Raw genomic sequence first — 18,099 nt, forward strand, 5'->3', positions numbered from 1 at the left:
CAAAGACTCTGGCACAAACCAGTAAAGGTGGTCCCAATGGTGATCGGCACTCTGGGTGCAGTGCCTAAAGACCTTGGCCTGCACTTAAACACAATAGGCGCTGACAAAATTACCATCTGCCAGCTGCAGAAGGCCACCTTACTGGGATCTGCACGCATTATTCACCGATACATCACACAGTCCTAGACATTTGGGAAGTGTCTGACATGTGATCCAATTCAACAGCCAACCGAGTGTCTGCTGTGGACTCATCTTGTTGTGTTTCAAATAATAATAATAGCATCTTAGAAATCTGTTGGCAAAAAAATGCCTATTCATTTTGAGATAAATAATTTAATAACAAAAATATTAAGAGAGTTTTCAGTGACAAGGGGGTAGGAGTTTTTATATGTATCTAAGCACGTATTTATTTATTTACAGTACTTATATTTCACCCTTCTCACCCTGAAGGGGACTCAGGGTGGATCACAGAACACATATACGGCAAACATTCAATGCCGATTATACAATGACAAGACAGACAGAGGTATATTTAGGCTTTTTCACATCATTCAGCATCTTTTGGAGGCATGTGAAGACAACCTTGTACAATTGCTCACAGATGCTCTGCATGATTTGAAAAGGCATACATCAAAACATCCAGGTGTCCTCTGGGCAACATCCTTGCAGATGGCCAATTCTCTCACACCAGAAGCGAATTGCAGTTTCTCAAGTTGCTCCTTACATGAAAAAAAAATGTTTTGGAGGCTGTGCTTGGTTCTGGCCACAAGGGAGTGCTGTTGCTCCATCTCCTTCCTGAAGAGCTTTCTTTGTTCATAAACTTTTCTCCCAAATGCGGTGCCTAAAATACCTTCCCGCTTAATGCGGTTCCTATTCATCTACCCACTTTGCTGTTTTTGATCTGATAGGTGGGATGTACATACAAGGTGTTGTAAAGCAAAATGAGATAAGTATGTTTTTGAAAATATTCTAAACTTTCTAAATGCCTGACTTTCTTGGAGGCATGTGAAGACGACCTTGTACAGTTGCTCACAGACGCTCTGCTCTGCGTGATTTGGAAAGGCATAGAAAGGTCAGATGATGCTGCTTGGATTGAGAGAGGACAAGTTTTCTCAGCTCTAACCAAACTGGGGATATCTAATGAGCTGTTGAAACCATCTGATGAAATAAAACTCAGGTAAGTTGATGATGAGGTTTACTTATATACATTTTGTATATGCCACCTTTTAAGACTAGTTAGCTAATATTTCTGTATTAAAATATCAATTAATGGGTTAGCTGAACGGGGATTTAAACCCTGATTCCCAGAGTATTAGTCCAGTGCCCAAACCACCATGCTGTTGTGGCTGATCTGGTCTAAATTAGAATCTATGGTAGTTGTTGATTTTGTAGCCATGTTTTCCTTTTATTACTTAGTCTGTTGGAGAAGATGCTTGAATGGGCGGTTACGGACAGCAGAGATGCCAAGTCCCTTCCAGTGTATGCGGAAAATGCCTTTCGGCTTCTTCTTGTTGTGCAAGATTTCCTGCAGGCAGAAGGTCTTGTGAATTCAAGTCTCTGGACAGAAAAGGTATGGATGAAGCCTTAGAGAAAGTGCTTTGAGAAATGGGATCTCCCTTGTCATCCTCTAACTTAAAGTAGATGTACATGATTAGAAAGAAGCAACTGATGAGAAAAACATGAACATCAATTTTGTATGAAACTTATCATTTGTTTTCTTTCTATAGCTTTCTGTGAAGTGTTACAGTTATTGGTTTAGATTTAATTTCCATATGAAGCTTCACCTGGAAATGTATTATTTGTATCCATTTTCTCTTGTTTTGAGTGCTCTGAGAGTGAGTTTATTTGTTATATTTTTAGGACTGACTTCATGAATATCCATCAGGAAATTTTGAATGAATATTTAAAACATTTTAAAGCAAAGAGCTGGCAGTTTAATTTCAGAAATTGACAAATCAAGGAGCCAATTCATAACACAGTGATGTCAAGTGCTTTCCAGCTCTCAGTTTGGCAGAGTAATGGCTGTTTACAAAGACATCTTTTATTTATTTTATTTATTTAAGTCATTTCTTTCTCGCCCATTTCAGCCCGAAGGCAACTCAGGGTGGCGTACAGACCGGCAACAATTAGATTCCATCCATGTATAATACGTTCATTCATATATATATATATATATATATATATATATATAAATGCTCTGTGCATAATGATTAACTTAAAAACAAAAGAACCAATGAAGAAAATCACACCAAATTTGGCAACAAAACGTCTCACAACACAAGGAGTGACCGTCACTCAAAAATTATGATTTTGTCATTTGGGAGTTGTAGTTGCTGGGATTTATAGTTCATCTACAATCAAAGAGCATTCTGAACTTCATCAACGATTGAATTGAACCAAACTTGGCACACAGAACTCCCATGACCAACAGAAAATACTGGAAGGGTTTGGTGGGCATTGACCTTGAATTTACCTTTCGAGATCCAAGGACACTTCCTCTAAATAGCTGTCTATTCATTTCAGCAGAAGAAGTTGCTTAGAAACCCTTTCTGAGTCTCATTTTGAGGCAAAAGGCAGAATATACTGTAGATCACATTACAAAAATAAATAAAGCACATTATGTTGTGCGAGTTGGAGTATAAGTCAAATTTTAACTGATATGAATTTTTGTTCAGTGCAAAAAAGAAGCACCACAACTTAATCAAAGCCAGTTCCATCTGCAAAAATTGATCTGAGCAAATAAACTTCTTTAGTAATATAATCCAGGGTGTCCTTTCACTGTCCATCTCTGGAAATTTTCACACAGAGAAAGGATGAAATTTAATCTTTTTCTGAAAGTACTTTACCTTCCGGAATAGTTGCCAATTATAAATATGGATGTTGGCACTTCATAATAACATTGTTCAATAAAAATGTCCCTGTTGGTTTGTTTCTCAGCTATTCTAATTTTGATGTTTCTGTGATGTTAAGTTGTACATGTCTTGTCTTGTTTTCTCAAGGACTACTTATGGGATTACCATCTTGCATAGTATTTTTATATTATCTTGATTTCTGAATGTTGTTTCACGTAGCTTTTGGAAGAACTGGTGACTCTCATGGATACTTTGTCAGTATGGTACCCATCTGGTCCGGAGTGTGTGAAGCTCTCTCAAGTACAGATTCAACTGCTTCTTGGATTCATTGGACAGGATAATTTACAGGTTTGTTGTTTTGTCAGTAATGTGATATAATTTGAAGCCATGGAAAGGAACAGAAAATAGCACCATCCAGATACTATGTGGTCCAGTAATGAAACATTAGTTATAGAAGTGGAAAGGTCTGAGCTTCCTCGTGATAAGAATATGTTTTGACGAGCATCAGACATGATTTTTCCTGCACTCCTTTTTCTCTTCTTTATGCACAATTATAGATTTCATTTTATAGTTTGGACCAAACCTCAGTTACTTGTGCACTCTTGATTTCTAGAATATGGGTTATTTTGACATGTGAAGTAGGCTAAAAAATAAGGGGCACCCATTTGCTACTTTAAAGAAATAATAATTTCTACTTCAATCTATATATGTGAAACAATGGTTTGGATAAACCATAGATTCATATATATGGATTCAAGTAGAAATTATGATTTATTTAAAGTAGCAAATGGATGCCGCTTGTTTTTTTAGCTCACTTCACATGTCAAGATAAACCAGGGCTCTGAGAAACTCATATGATTTATTCTAGGGTTATTTCTTTGGCTTGTCACAAGTTTTCTAATACAAAACTATGAAGGAAAGTGTCAAATACTGTGGTTCTCAACCTGTGGATCCCCAGGTATTTTGGCCTGCAACTCCCAGAAATCCCATCCACTTTATCAGCTGTTAGGATTTCTGGGAGTTGAAGGCCAAAACATCTGGAGACCCACATCTTGAGAACCACTAGTCTAATAGAAAATGTGTCGTGATCTGTAGAAGATGTGTTATCAAATGCTATCCTCTCCTTTTTTTTATTTTTTATTTATTTTATTTATTTTATTTTACAACTTTAAAAAAGACACACAAAACGATCACAGAAACAAACAGCTGATTACATGTATGACAAAGTACAAATACACACAAACATATACGTTAAAAACTTGGCCAACCTCAGTTGGCAGGACCTCCTCTCACCCACTCTAGTGGATTTTCTCTTTATCTTCGTTTGCAGTCTTCATTTTTATGTAGAAGTGTATGTATTTTCTCCAGTACTTAATTCTTGTATGGGTATATTCGATATTGTTCTTCATACTTCAAAAACTTTCGTGTAAATATCTTTGTTATCCTATCTTTGAAGGTACTCATGTTTTCCTATCTCATGGTTTCCCTTTACTTCTCGCTAGTTCGTTTCATTCCCTGTGTTCCCTTCCGCCCATTAACTTTTGTCTTGCTTCTTTTCCTGATCTATGTTGATTTACTTTTTAATATAGTGTTTGATATTTAATTAAGAGTTTTAACTGGAAATTTGCTTCATGTATTTTGGTTTGCGGCACTTAGAGAAGATTGTACTCCGTACTTGTAGAGAAAAACAAAAACAAAGAGAATGAATAAAATATAAGAAAACAAATAAACCCCTGAATTAACGTATTTGCCAAAAATAAGCGGCGGTTAGAGCCATAGCTGTAGGGGTGGTATTTGCCCATTTACAATTTTAACTTTTTTTCCTCCAACCACTCCTCAATCGGTGACCAGTTTGTCTCTGCAACCGGTATATTTCGTGTAATTGAAAGGATATATGATAAGTGATCCATATTCTTTATGTCCACTATTTTGTTGATCCATTCTGCTTCCGATGGTATTTCCTTTTTTCTCCAGACTTTGGCGAGGAGTATGCGAGCCGCCGTGACCAGATAGACGAATAGTTTGTCAGTCTTATTGTCCCATATTTTTTCTGTTAAACCCAATAGAAATATCTCTGGATTTAAGGGGATGTTTTTTCTTAATATTTTTTGGCAGTTTTCTTGGATTGTTTTCCAGTAAGCTTTTACTTTCACACAGGTCCACCACATGTGTTTGTAAGTTCCCTCCTCTAGCCCGCATTTCCAACATTTATTGCACATGTTTTTCGAGAATTTGGCAATCTTGGAGGGCGTTAGGTACCACTGGTGTACCATTTTAATCCAGTGTTCTTTTATCTCATAGGCATATGAATAGTTTGTTTTTATATTCCAGATGGTGTTCCATTCTTCTAATGATATTGTTCTTCCTATCCTCTCCTTTAATGCTGGCGGTCTTGGTGTATTATAGTTGGCATGTGATCCAATAAGACAAACAGATTTAGTTTTTGTTAGTGTTGAGATAGAAGACTGGAAAACTACCTTGACTGTGTGCCAAAGTGGGCAACTGTATCCCTTCAGATGTTTTGGACTACACCACCCATATTTCTACTCCATTGCCTGTGCTAGGTAGAGCTGATGAGAGCTGTAACCCAACAACATCTGGAAGGACATAATTATCCACCCTGAAATAGCTTTGTGTGATTTTGTATAGTTTGTTAAGGATATGAGTGAATGGGTTTCTCTTTATTTTCCTTGCTCTCCAGGTTTGTGCTATGGCTGCAGCCAAGCTCAACACCCTTCTTCAGACCAAAGCCTTTGACAACCAAGCAGAGTCCTGCTACCTCCTGGGCAAGTTGGAAGGTATCCTGAGCAGATCTATCAGAGAAAAGACAGAAACATATTCCTTCTTGATCCCTCTCGTTCGGACACTAGTTTCTAAAATATACGACCTTCTGTTTATGAACTTGCACTTACCATCCCTGCCTTCTACTAATGGAAGCCCTTCCTTTTTTGAGGACTTCCAGGACTATTGCAGCACTGATGAATGGCAGGTTTACATTGCTAAATATGTAAGTTACAATTCTTTTATTGCCTCTTTGTGCTTTCCTTTCTCTGGCAGAAGAAAAAAAGCTTGTTTTTTTAAAAATCCCTTTGCCCTTTGTGCACCAGATTATTCCAAATATGAAGCAGTATGAACTCAGCACTTTCAGCGATGGTCATGAAAATATGGCAGTATATTGGAAAGATTGCTACGAGGCACTGATGGTGAACATCCATAAACGGGAGCGGGAACGAGGAGAAAGCAAGCTCAAATTCCAGGTAAAGCCATGTTGTTTGTAAGCAGAGAATGAATTGCTCAGGAATTCATCTGATACGGTTATTTTCTGGCTGTAGAATGTTTTTCTGATGCAAGAGTGATGGTACCCCATATATAGGCTTATGAAAGACTGGCTCTGACAATGCAAAGTATAAGCATCCCTTTTGAGGTAGTATCTGGTAAGGTGATACAGGTTGAATGTCCCTTATCTGAAATGTTTGAAAGCAAAATGTTTGGATTTTTTTCCCTTTCAATACTTACCTTTGCATCTACATATGTAATGAGATATCTTGGAGATGGAACCTGGGTCTAAACATGAAAGTAGAAAAACTACTTTAAAAGTAAGGGTTGCACAATTAAGCAGGAATAATATTTTCAATCTAGAAACAGACAAATTTTCAAATTTCTTTACATAGTGTAATAAATTCAGAGAATAACCTTGATTCTGTATCTCTGATACAGTTTCGGTTGTCTTTTTATAGAGATTTATAATAAGTGTTTGTGGGGGGTTTTTTTGGTTTTTATTTCGCTTTAGGAGTTTTTTGTGGAGCCATTTAACAGAAGGTCACGGCAGGAAAATATGCGTTACAATAGCATGCTGAAACAGCTGAATAACCAGCACACGGCAACGCTGAGGCAGTGGAGAGCCACCAAACTCTACCTCACTTGTGAACAGGGTCCCTGGGCTGAAAGGTAGGAGGAAGTACTCTTTTCTCTCTTGCTTTGCCTGATAGTGTCTCATGGTTTCTTCCCTGTACAATTGCCAAATTAATTAGCTACATAGTCTTATATTCAACTTAACCTGAAACAAGGAGAGATGCAATATCAAATCCAATGTTGACAGATACAGTATCAGATGTAATGCTGACATCATCTGCCAGGACCCCAGGAGGACCGCCACAAGCATTGGCTGATGATATCATTATTCTGGGAGATCATTGTCAGCGTTGTACAGTTGCTTATTGGATGTCACTATTGCATCAGATACTCATTGGATGTCAGTATTGCATCAGTTGCTCATTGGATCCTGTGCATGGTCATTTTCCGCTCAAGCCTAGGTGGTTGTAGTTGTATGGGACGAACCAACCCCCCCCCCCATCCTTGTATCTTTTCCATTGTATGGAGTATGTAGGAAGAGTGTGTGGAAAAGCAGCTCCCCATCATAGCAGTCCTTGATAGGTAATGACCTTTTTGTTCAGGCAGCTGAATTGTTGCTGAGGCAGGGACTTTGAATGTGCGGATAAAACAAGGCCTAAATCCACATTACAATAGACTCAGCAAGTCAATAGGAACTTAGCAACACCAAGTAACACCAAGGATTAGTAATTAGATTTAGGTCCAGATAAATACTGTTTTTCATCAGTTTTAAGATGCCGTTTTTATGTGTGCAAAAATCACTCACAATTCTAAGATGTATCCCATTTTTAGAAATGCTTGTATGGGGGAAAAGTGTGTTTTAAAAACAAAGAAATACAGTAATGAGAAATAATTAGGCCTGGGAACTTTGAAACCCATGTTTCTTTTATTATTTCATGACTTTTCCATGTTAATTGCAATAGCAGTTAATGATGTGTATGGCATATTTCAACTTTTTTTGGATTTATTCTTTTAATCAGGAAACCAAACATTACTCACTGGAAACTTTCAAATGTGGAAAATTTTTCACAAATGAGGCTAAAATTAGTGCAGAATTACAATTTCAACTCTCACCTGGAAGCCAGTGCCCTTAGGGACAATCTAGGTAAGATATTACAGTGACTGTGTTCATTTCATATTGTTGTATTTTGATTCCTTTTGGTATAATGTGTGTTGTAGGTGTTTTGTGTGTGTGTGTATATATATACACACACACACATACATATATATTCTTAGCAAATCAGCCTTTTTAATGTAAAATGGATTACAGTGTAATTCAGTTGAGAACACGGCAGGCAGAAAAACAGGATGAGTCAATTTGAAAATTTATGTATTCCAGCATACTGCCCGTGGGTGATTTGAACGAGGAAGCATATGGGATCTTTCCTTCATATTCCTCAGCAATTAGTATGCAGGATCATCACCATGAAACTTAGCTAGTATCCATGATCAATAGCCATTGAATGCAGCAGAGAGTGTTTGAGGGTCAGGACATTCATCAACAAAGCTATTGTCTTCCCAACCCTGTTATACACCTACAAAATGTGGACTGTCTACAGACACTCAACTCATTGCCTCAGAAAAATCCTGCAAATCTCTTGGGAAGACAGGCAGACAAACGTCAGTGTGCTGGAAGATGCAAAGACCACCAGCATTGAAGTGATGATCCTTCGCGACCAAGTCCACTGTCTGGCCACTTTGTCCTAATGCCCGATCACCATCTCCCAAAGCAATTACTATATTCCCAACTCAAGAAAGGGAAATGTAATGTTGGTGGACAGGAAAAGAGATTTAAAGTTGGGCTTAAAACTAACCTTAAAAATGTGTAACAAACACCAAGAACGGGGAAGCCCTGGTCCTCAAGCCTTCTAATTGGAGTTCAGCTGTGACCAACAGTTCTGTGGAATTTGAAGAGGAGTGAAAGGAAGAAATGTGTCAAGAGGAAGGCACTTCAAGCAAACCCGTCAGGACTGCCTTCCATCCGGAAATCTCTGTCCTTACTTCGAATGACCATGCGAATCCAGAATAGGTCTCTACAGTTACTTACAAACCCATCACCAAGACTCTACTTCTGGAAGACAGTCATACTCAGCCTCAAGGGATTGCCTATGATTATTTTGATAATGTCATTAAAAAACCCGTCTTCCATAAATTTGTCAAGTCCCACCTAATGTGGTAGCTATTACTGTGCCTCAAGGTTGTAAATTCCTAGTAGAAATTTGATAGGAGCAGGGTGTTGGAAAGCAACAGTTTTGTCCTCAAGCAGTTACTTCATTCACAAATTAAAAGGACTGTCTTTGTTTACCTGGAAACCTCACTTTCTTCCAAAAGGGGTGCAGCAAATGCCACCATCGAGTGAGACTTTGCTCCTGGAGGCTGTGAAGCAAGTGAAAGTCAGTGATATGGAAGATGATATCCTTGAACTGCCAGATGAAGATCCAGCATCCATTGCAAACATGTATGTAGCCTGATGTGGGAATGCAAGGTCTAGGATCTAAAGGGCTATTTAATACCTTTTTCAGGATGTTAGACATTCTCAGTATCTTATTTTGGTTTGAACAAAGGATCAAGAAATCAGAAAGCACCCATGCCAAATTGTTTCAGTTTTGGTAAGGGTTTGGAAGAGAAGCAGGGTATAGATCCAATAAATAAACAAGTTACTGCTTTCAAGAAGCAAAAGCCTAAGGCAGCCCTTGTTGAACTGGCCTAGATTGAAACTGATCTAGATAGACCTAGAGCAGTGCTTCTCAACCTGTGGGTCCCCAGGTGTTGGCTTACAACACCCAGAAATCCCAGCCAGTTTAACAGCTGTTAGGATTTCTGGGAGTTGAAGGCCAAAACATCTGGGGACCCACAGGTTGAGATACACTGATCTAGTGAGATTTACATAAATGGGATTGGCTTGTCATTTAGTCCTTGATTATTAGTATTTATATCCTGCTATCTCTCTCAAATGAGACTCAAAGTGGCTAATATTAAAAAATTATGCAGGTAAAGGTAATGGTTTTCCCCTGACATCAAGTCCAGTCGTGTCTGACTGTGGGGTGTGGTGTTCATCTCCATTTCTAAGCTGAAGAGCCAGTGTTGTCCATAGACACCTCCAAGGTCATGTGGCTGGCATGATTGCATGGAGCGCCATTTTAACACATGCAATGTGTAAATTAAAACCTAAAGCACATAAACTTTAAAATAGAATTAAACTAGCTTGGGGACCCGGCGTTGCCCGGGTAATTAGAGAAAGTGGGTAATGGTGGTTCTGTATGCCAAGTTTGGTCTGTATTGGTCTTTGGATAACGGCTGCATTATTTTCAGGAAGTGAGTGAAGGTACTTGAAGTCCCATCATCCATGGCCCATCCTCCTACAAACAGCAGCAGGATATAGAGTGGGTCATGGGGGCTCTGTGTGGCAACTTTGGTTTTGATTGGTCATTAGATGAGTTTTGCAGCAGTCTTGGGTAGTGGAGGTACTTGAAGTCCCATCATCCATGATCTGTCGTCCTCCAAACTGCTCCAGGATGTAGAGTGGGTCATTGAAGCTCCATGTGCCAAGTTTAGTCTTGATGAGTCATTGGCGTGGGTCTCAGTGGTCTCAGGAAGTGAGTGAAGTGACTGCAAGTCCCATCATCCATTGTCAAATTCTTCCAAACGGCACCAGGATGTAGAGTGAGTTATGTGGACTCTCTGTGTAAATTGTGGTCCTGATCCATCATTGTTGGCAGCTATAATGGTCTTAGGAAGGGAGTGCAGGTATTGCAAGTCCCATCGTCCATGGTGCATCCTCCTTCAAACTGCACCTGGATGTAGAGTGTGTCATGGAGACTCAGTGTGCCAAGTTTGGTATTTATTGGTAATTGGATGAGGGTTGCAGTGGTATGAAGAATTGAGCAATGGTACTGCAAGTCCCATAATCCACGGTCCATCCCCGGCCAAACCACACCAGGACGTAAAGTGGGTCATGAGAGGTCTCTGTGCGAAGTTTGGTCCTGATCAGTCATTGGATAAGGTTAACAGCGGTCTCAGAATGTGAGTGGTGGTACTGCAAGTCCCATCATCCATGGTTCATACTCCTCCAAACTGCAGTAGGATGTAGAGTGGGTGATGGGGGCTCTGTGTGCCTATTTCGGTCTGTATTGGTAGTGTTGTGACCCAGCCCCCGGCCTTTCCTTTCCTCTCTTTGTCATCTCGGAATGTTGGATTTGAGGCTGGCCAATCAGAGACCATATGCAAATTTCCTTCTTTGATGCCCCGTTTCTGCCATGAACCCTCTTCTCCACCAGGGGCTCCTATTGAAGCTGGCCAATCAGAGACCATATGCAAATAGCACCACAGCGGCAGCCAATCAGAACGCTGCCACATACACTGTCCGCCCTTCCTCTGTCCGATACAAACAAACACTCTTCTTTATTATATATATAGATATAGATAGATATAGATATGGGACTTATTAAAATCAATAAAATCATTAAAAATAATTAAACTACATGACATAACACCCCTGGCTAGTATCTTAAAAATATCTTTAAAAGCTTGCCTCGAAAGAAAGATCTTAGCCTGCTGCTGGACAGCAGGGAGGGGGCCATTCAGGCTTCCCTGGAAGAAGGGAGATTCAGAGTCAAGGGGCAGCCACTGAAAAGGAAGGCTCTCTCTCTCTCCTTCCCCCCAACTGAGCTTGAGATGAAGATGAGACCGAGAGAAGACCTCAGGGCCTGAGCTGGTTCATTCAAGGAGATGCTATCAGCCAAATAGCCTGGACCTGACCCATCTAGGGCTTTAAAGTTCACAACCAGCACTTTGAATTGTGCCCAGAAACAAACTGGCTGCCAATTGAGTTGTTGCAATAGGGGGGTTGTGCATTCCCTATAGTCAGTCTTGGTTACCAGTCTGGCCGCAGCTCTTTGTACCAGCTGACGTTTCCGACTATTCCTCAAAGGCAGCCCCATGTAGAGCACATTGCAGTAATCCAAATGGAATGTACTAAGGCATGTATCGCTATGGCCAGATCCAGCATCTCTAGGAAAAGATGCAGTTAATGTTACAATATTAAATGTGCAAAGGTGCTCTTGGCCACCGCAGGTTCCCACTTAAGAGGTTCTGAAATGCATTAGAGAATCCTGTCAAGAATGTATATCCTGATTAGTGCTAACCACAAGATTGGTGGATATTTGAGCCCTCAACTGTAATTAAGGCTGGAAATGAAATCTGTTTCTCAGACAGAATGAGCTTCCAGATGGATGGCTCATTGTTCTATCAATTCAAAGTCACTGTGAAACTTTCTTCTCCTTCTTAATCACAATTCTATGATAAGGAAAAAAAGTGGAGGAAGCAGTGGAGGAACTTGGTAAGGTTGTAAATTGCAGACAACGTTGTCTTGAAACTCCTGTGACAATGATGTAGAATGATCACATATTGAAAGTCTAGTCTGGGAGCACTCTTGAATTCCCATCTTTTCCCTGCAGATAAGTAACCAGAGCTTTATAAGGATAGAGTGCTAACATAAAATGTTCTGAAGGGTATTTTGCCTTCTTGTAAGTTCTGGAACTCATGTTACTGTTTGAGCCTGTTACTTGGTTTTGTTGTTTCAGAGATGAGAAGGAAGAACAAAGTCAGAAAGAGAAACTAGTGCTGTCTGAAGACTGTGAACTTATTACAATAATTAATGTAATACCTGGCAAACTGGAGGTCACTACGCAACATATTTATTTTTATGATGGAAGCATTGAGAAAGAGGAAGGTAATGCCTCGGACAGACTTTCTTGGTATCACTCAGCCCCATACTGTCTGATATCAAGTTTTGAATGGATGTGAAACTTATTATTTAAAATATTATTTCAACATCCATTTGCAATCCTGCTTTACGTGGGGAAAAACGTATGGGTAGTAACTCCACTTTACGCTTGGTTATTGGGAAGAGAAAATGCTTAATAATGGGAAGCATGAAGTACTGAGTATACCAAAAATCTTTGTTTTAGAATTGTAGACACTTTTCCAGAAAAGTTTTAGGATTTTCATTTACAATAGCATTTGTCTTTCTTATAGGCATCTGATCTTTTCTGAACCACTTTATACCAAGCTTCTTTGTCTTTTATGACAGCAGTATTTGCATACTCAATTAACCTATTTCAGAATAATAACTGAAGATCTTCTGTCTCCAGGTATCGGTTTTGATTTTAAGTGGCCTCTTTCTCAAATTCGAGAGATTCACTTGCGTCGCTATAACTTAAGGAGATCAGCCTTGGAGATCTTCTTTATTGACCAGACGAACTACTTCCTAAATTTCAAAAAGGAGGTATGTATTGTTAAAGACCCTTCCTGCAGAATACTCATTTAGAATGAAATTCTTCAGATACCTTTTCTCATTGCAAGATTACTTCTAATGATTACCAATAATAATTAATTCTGTTTTAATGTTTGTATATGTGCAGATTTTAAATTGTATTGAAATGCTTTTAATGTAAGCCTCTTTGAATCTCCTGGCAGAGAGAAAAAACAGGGCATTAATAATAATAATAATAATAATAATAATAATAATAATAAAATCAAAGTGCAAAGACTCTGGCACAAACCAGTCAAAGTGGTCCCAGTGGTGATCAGCACACTGGGTGCAGTACCGAAAGACCTTGGCCTGCATTTAAACACAATCGGCGCTGACAAGATTACCATCTGCCAGATGCAGAAGGTCACCTTATTCAGGGATCTGTACACATTATTCGCTGATACATCACACAGTCCTAGACACTTAGGAAGTGACCAACGTATGATCCAATACAACAGCCAGTAGAGTGATCTTGTCTGCTTTGGACTCATCTTGTTGTGTTTCAAATAATAATAATAATAATAATAATAATAATAATAATAATAATAACAATAACAACAACAACAACACAACCTCATAGTTAAAGAATGTGGAGTTTCAAGTCAGCTGCACAATTCAAAAACATTTCTCATTATGCTTTTTGAGTAAAAACTTATATGCACCCAAATGTAATACTTCCCTGCTAGAGCTTGAAAGTAATACAGTAGAGTCTCGTTTATCCGATCTTTGCTTATTCAACATTCCTTCTTATCCGACGTTCTTATCTGACACCTTCTTTTCTTCCAATATTTCCCCTTCAATTAAAGGAGTGCTCCCCAACTCTCTCTCCATTCTCAATAAGTGAAAAAGGCAAGACGAGGAGGAGAAGGAGGGAGGAAGGGGGGGAAAGAGGCAGGACCGGAAGTGGAAGTGTCCTCCCTCCTTCCCTCTGTGATTTCCACACTCCTCTTCTGCATTTGGGCACTTCCTGCTGGGCTGTTCTAGCCCCGAGGTCTTGCCTTGCCTTAATTCTTTGAGTCTCTGTTGTTAGTATTCTAGGTGTCTAGCGCCGGGTCGGACGGGTAACAATAAGAGACTCCGTATTATCTGTCATTTTTGTTTATCCGATGTTTGTTTATGTAAGCTACAAATGCCATGGTTGGCTTACAGTGATCTCCTAAAGGAGCTGGGAGATAATGATGGCATATAGAAGTTTCATTTGAAAAACAATAAAGGAGTTCCCATATTGCTGTGACAAGTAGTACTTTCTGAGTCTTTTGAAATCATATTTAAAGATCACTGTAATCATTTTTATGCCAGTCTCTGGCATCTTTTCCATTTATAGCAGACCCAGAAATTCAGCTCTTTAGAAAGATGTCACAGATGGACTGTGCCTTATTGTAGTGTAAGGTGTGAAGATCTATTTTTTTTAATTCTAATGGTTTGAAATATTTTTAGGAATATCTAATGCTTTAAGCAAAAGGTAAATGAACATCAAGAACATGCATTTATTTTGGTTAAGCTGTTGTGTTGCATGCTAATTAGGTTTATGTATTTTCTGAAGTGGCCTTTGAAAAGGCAATTTATATTTTTCGGAAAGTGGAAGTAGAAAATGTTTGGCTAAATCGATGTATGTGTTTATGTGTGCATTTAGGGAGAAATGCCCATTCATTTCAGAACAGTTTCTTGGCATTTTATTGGACGAGTCACACCATGTACCTTCTTTTTTTGTAGGCAAGAAATAAAGTGTATAGCCGAATTCTGTCTCTCTGCTCTCCTAATATTAGTGGGACCAGATCTCCCCAAGAATTATTTAAAGCATCAGGACTCACCCAGGTAGGATGATGTTACCAGAAATGGCCTGGAAATTCTGTTTTTAATTAATGTCAGGATAAATTGTCTAGCTTCTGGTTATTTGAAATATTGGTAAGATGTGTGATTTCCTGTCCTGTGTGTTAATAGCTACGATATTGCATTTGTTTGTTCTTTAGAAATGGGTGAACAGAGAGATTTCCAACTTCGACTACCTCATTCAGTTAAATACTATGGCAGGACGAACCTACAATGACCTTGCACAATATCCTGTAGTAAGTTTTTTTGGTCCATTACCGATACATTACAAATACAGGTATGATGTTAGCATTTTATGATTAAAGAAATACCAGATTTGAATAAGACCTCTTTTCTCCCTTCTTCAAGTTTCCATGGATCTTAAAGGATTACACTTCAGAAGAACTGGATTTGAATAATCCTGCCATATTTCGAGATTTGTCCAAACCTATTGGTGTGGCAAATGAAAAGAATGTCAAAGCTGTACAGGAAAGGTATTTTATTTCAAAATAATTAATTGCTCAAAAGTATTTAGTCAATATTGCCTTATTATGTGCATTCCATTCCTGTTCTGATAATACTGTACAACAAAATTAGATGCATTTTCTGTTCCTGGTTTGAAAGTGGCGTTTCCTGTTTAATTGTGTGGTACTGATTTTAAAAGTAGTTGTTCTAATCCAGAAGCTTTGTTTTTGTGGATACTGAAAACTATGTTGCATTGTGTGAGGTATTCATTGAAAAACTATAGCAAAATGTGCTTCAGGATGTCCTCACTGGAGTTTTGTGTAGTTTCCGGGCTGTATGGCTGTTCTAGCATTATTTTCTTCTGATGTTTTGTCTGTGTCCGTGGCTGGCAGTGTCAGAGGATCCTCAGATGCAGGCAAAACGTCAGGAGAAAATGCTGCTAGACTGCAGCCATACAATCACACAACACCCCACTGTTTTTCTCATCCTTCTCAATATCTACAATATCTGGGACGGGTCCCAGAGTAATGAGAATACTTTTTCCCTCCATCATCATTTTAGGTATGAGAACTTTGAGGATCCTCTTGGAATCGTTGACAAGTTCCACTACGGCACTCACTACTCCAATGCGGCCGGAGTGATGCATTACCTCATTCGAGTAGAACCTTTTACCACATTGCACATCCAGCTTCAGAGTGGCAGGTATGAAATGAACAAATGGGAAAAGTTTTGATTCTTGTCGTCTCTTTTACTGTTGAATTGTTATCTTTCTGTAAAACATGTTTGCCTTGAATATTTTATTTTTCCTCTATTTTCCTCTAATCGGATTATCTGACTGTGTTGCGATGGGTCCACAGATATTTCAAAGAAATCCTTTTTCTCGTTGATGTTATGGGAAGTCTTACGGACCTTTGATCATAACAATAAACCTCTCAAAAGTCTTTCTTCTGACAGAACAAGAATGCCTTTCTCTTATCAAGTGGAAGCTGAACTTCCAGTATAACATGTCTCCCATACCAAACATAGAGTTGAAAATGACTGGTTTTACTGTTCAAAGTAATGAAAGCAGGATATTTGAACCACAAGACCAATCCAGATGGTCAGAATCTGGTTTGCATGAGGCACTCTTGATCGTGGGGACATGTACACTGACCATTTATTGCAACTTGAAGTCAGCTTGAAAGTGTGGTAGCTATTCAACACATACTGTGAAAGCATGCTGCAGCATGCTTTAAACTCTTTTAACCAGGCATGGACAAACTTCTGCCCTCTGGGTGTTTTGGACTTCAACTCCCACAATTCCTAACAGCTGGTAAGCTGTTAGGAATTGTGAGAGTTGAAGTCCAAAATGCTCGGAGGGCCGATGTTTGCCCATGCTTGCTTTAAACTGATACAAGTAAAATCCGAGAATAGATAAAAATGGAGCCCTTAATGTACATCAGGCCTCCAATATAAATAACATCACACAGTGGAAGCAACTCAGCAGAGTGTGAATTGTTGTGCAGAAACCCAAAGTGCTGCACTGATCCACATAGGAAAAAGCTGAAGACCTGGATGTGGGACCAGGCATTTGGACATTCTGGCAGCTAAAGAAAGATCTGATGATGAGCAGGAATTGACGAAACGGAATGGATTTACGGAACTCTGAACGCTGAGCTTAGGATAGTTTACTGTTATGTTATTGTATTGTTTGTACTGATGATTTTAATTTGTCAATTGTTTTAAGTGCTTTTATGTATGTATGTATATTTGATATAGGCATCGAATTGTGCCTTCCTTTGTAAGTCGCCCTGAGTCCCCCCCCCCCCCCCAGGGGTGAGAAGGGCGGGGTAGAAGTAACTGAAATAAATAATAAAATAATAAAATTCATACTCTGGTGAGAGAAATTGAGAAAAAAGATCTCCAAGCTGGCAAACTGGCTACTACAAATCTTGGAAGTGGTTCAAAGACAGACTTTAGACCACAGCTTTCCAAACTGTGGTTAGTGTGTTGGCTGCAGCTTGTAAGTGTGTTGCGTAAGTATAAGGAACAGAACAATTTTTATTGATTAGCCAGTTGACCTTATCAAAAACAGACAGTGCAAACACAACATATAACATATGTCTAGTCCTCTTAAAATAAAATACAAATATACAGGTATTTGTCAGTTTGAAACCAGTGTAGCTTGTGGCGTTATTATAAGGGGAAACGACAGAGTCTATGCGAAATAAGCAATAAATCATAATATAAGTAGAAGGTTTTCATGAGATACGTTGTGTCCCCATAAATCTCATTATTATCATTCATGCATGTGTCCGTATCTCTTATAAGGGGTTGTTTTAACCTCTAAGGTTGGATGTGCATTACTCTTTATCCCAGGATCTGATTCCAGATTGTCTGCTTTGAACTGATACATATGAGTCTCCACTGCCATATAATCTGGGAGTAGTTCCTGGGATATAGACCAGTGTAGAAGGGGCCCGAGTTGCTAGTAAAACTGAATTATTGTGTCAGGAAATGAGGCATGTCTAAAAGGTGTGTTACCAACATGAAATGTTTGGAAAGCTTTGTTCTAGCCGTTCAACCAGCATTTCCAGTCTACTAAACTGCCCACAACTTTCTTCTATGCTGGTTTGAAATTGATGTAAGGGTTGATGCAGATGTGTCCCCTGTCTGCTTCCCAAGAGAAAATAGTCTTTGCCATGTAAAATCTCTGCTATGGGATAGTAAAGATGCAATAATAATAATAATAATAATAATTATTATTATTATTATTATTATTATTTATTT

General features: G+C 38.9%; 1 protein-coding gene across 3 annotated transcripts in view; it reads left to right on the top strand.

The window, feature by feature from the left end:
• The window catches only part of NBEAL1 (neurobeachin like 1), a 134,184-nt gene that overhangs the window by 85,844 nt on the left and 30,241 nt on the right, over positions 1 to 18,099 (top strand). For all 3 annotated transcript variants that reach the window (XM_060783047.2, XM_060783055.2, XM_060783067.2), the window contains 14 exons: positions 1,002 to 1,177; positions 1,417 to 1,570; positions 3,072 to 3,200; positions 5,554 to 5,859; positions 5,960 to 6,109; positions 6,643 to 6,800; positions 7,724 to 7,848; positions 9,075 to 9,201; positions 12,326 to 12,474; positions 12,896 to 13,029; positions 14,770 to 14,871; positions 15,027 to 15,122; positions 15,235 to 15,359; positions 15,892 to 16,032. In XM_060783047.2, the coding sequence (XP_060639030.2) occupies positions 1,002 to 1,177; positions 1,417 to 1,570; positions 3,072 to 3,200; positions 5,554 to 5,859; positions 5,960 to 6,109; positions 6,643 to 6,800; positions 7,724 to 7,848; positions 9,075 to 9,201; positions 12,326 to 12,474; positions 12,896 to 13,029; positions 14,770 to 14,871; positions 15,027 to 15,122; positions 15,235 to 15,359; positions 15,892 to 16,032 (2,072 nt within the window). The remainder of the gene's footprint in view (positions 1 to 1,001; positions 1,178 to 1,416; positions 1,571 to 3,071; positions 3,201 to 5,553; positions 5,860 to 5,959; positions 6,110 to 6,642; positions 6,801 to 7,723; positions 7,849 to 9,074; positions 9,202 to 12,325; positions 12,475 to 12,895; positions 13,030 to 14,769; positions 14,872 to 15,026; positions 15,123 to 15,234; positions 15,360 to 15,891; positions 16,033 to 18,099) is intronic.

The sequence above is a fragment of the Anolis sagrei genome, chromosome 1, assembly GCF_037176765.1.
Source record: "Anolis sagrei isolate rAnoSag1 chromosome 1, rAnoSag1.mat, whole genome shotgun sequence".
Classification (NCBI taxonomy): Eukaryota; Metazoa; Chordata; class Lepidosauria; order Squamata; family Dactyloidae; genus Anolis; species Anolis sagrei.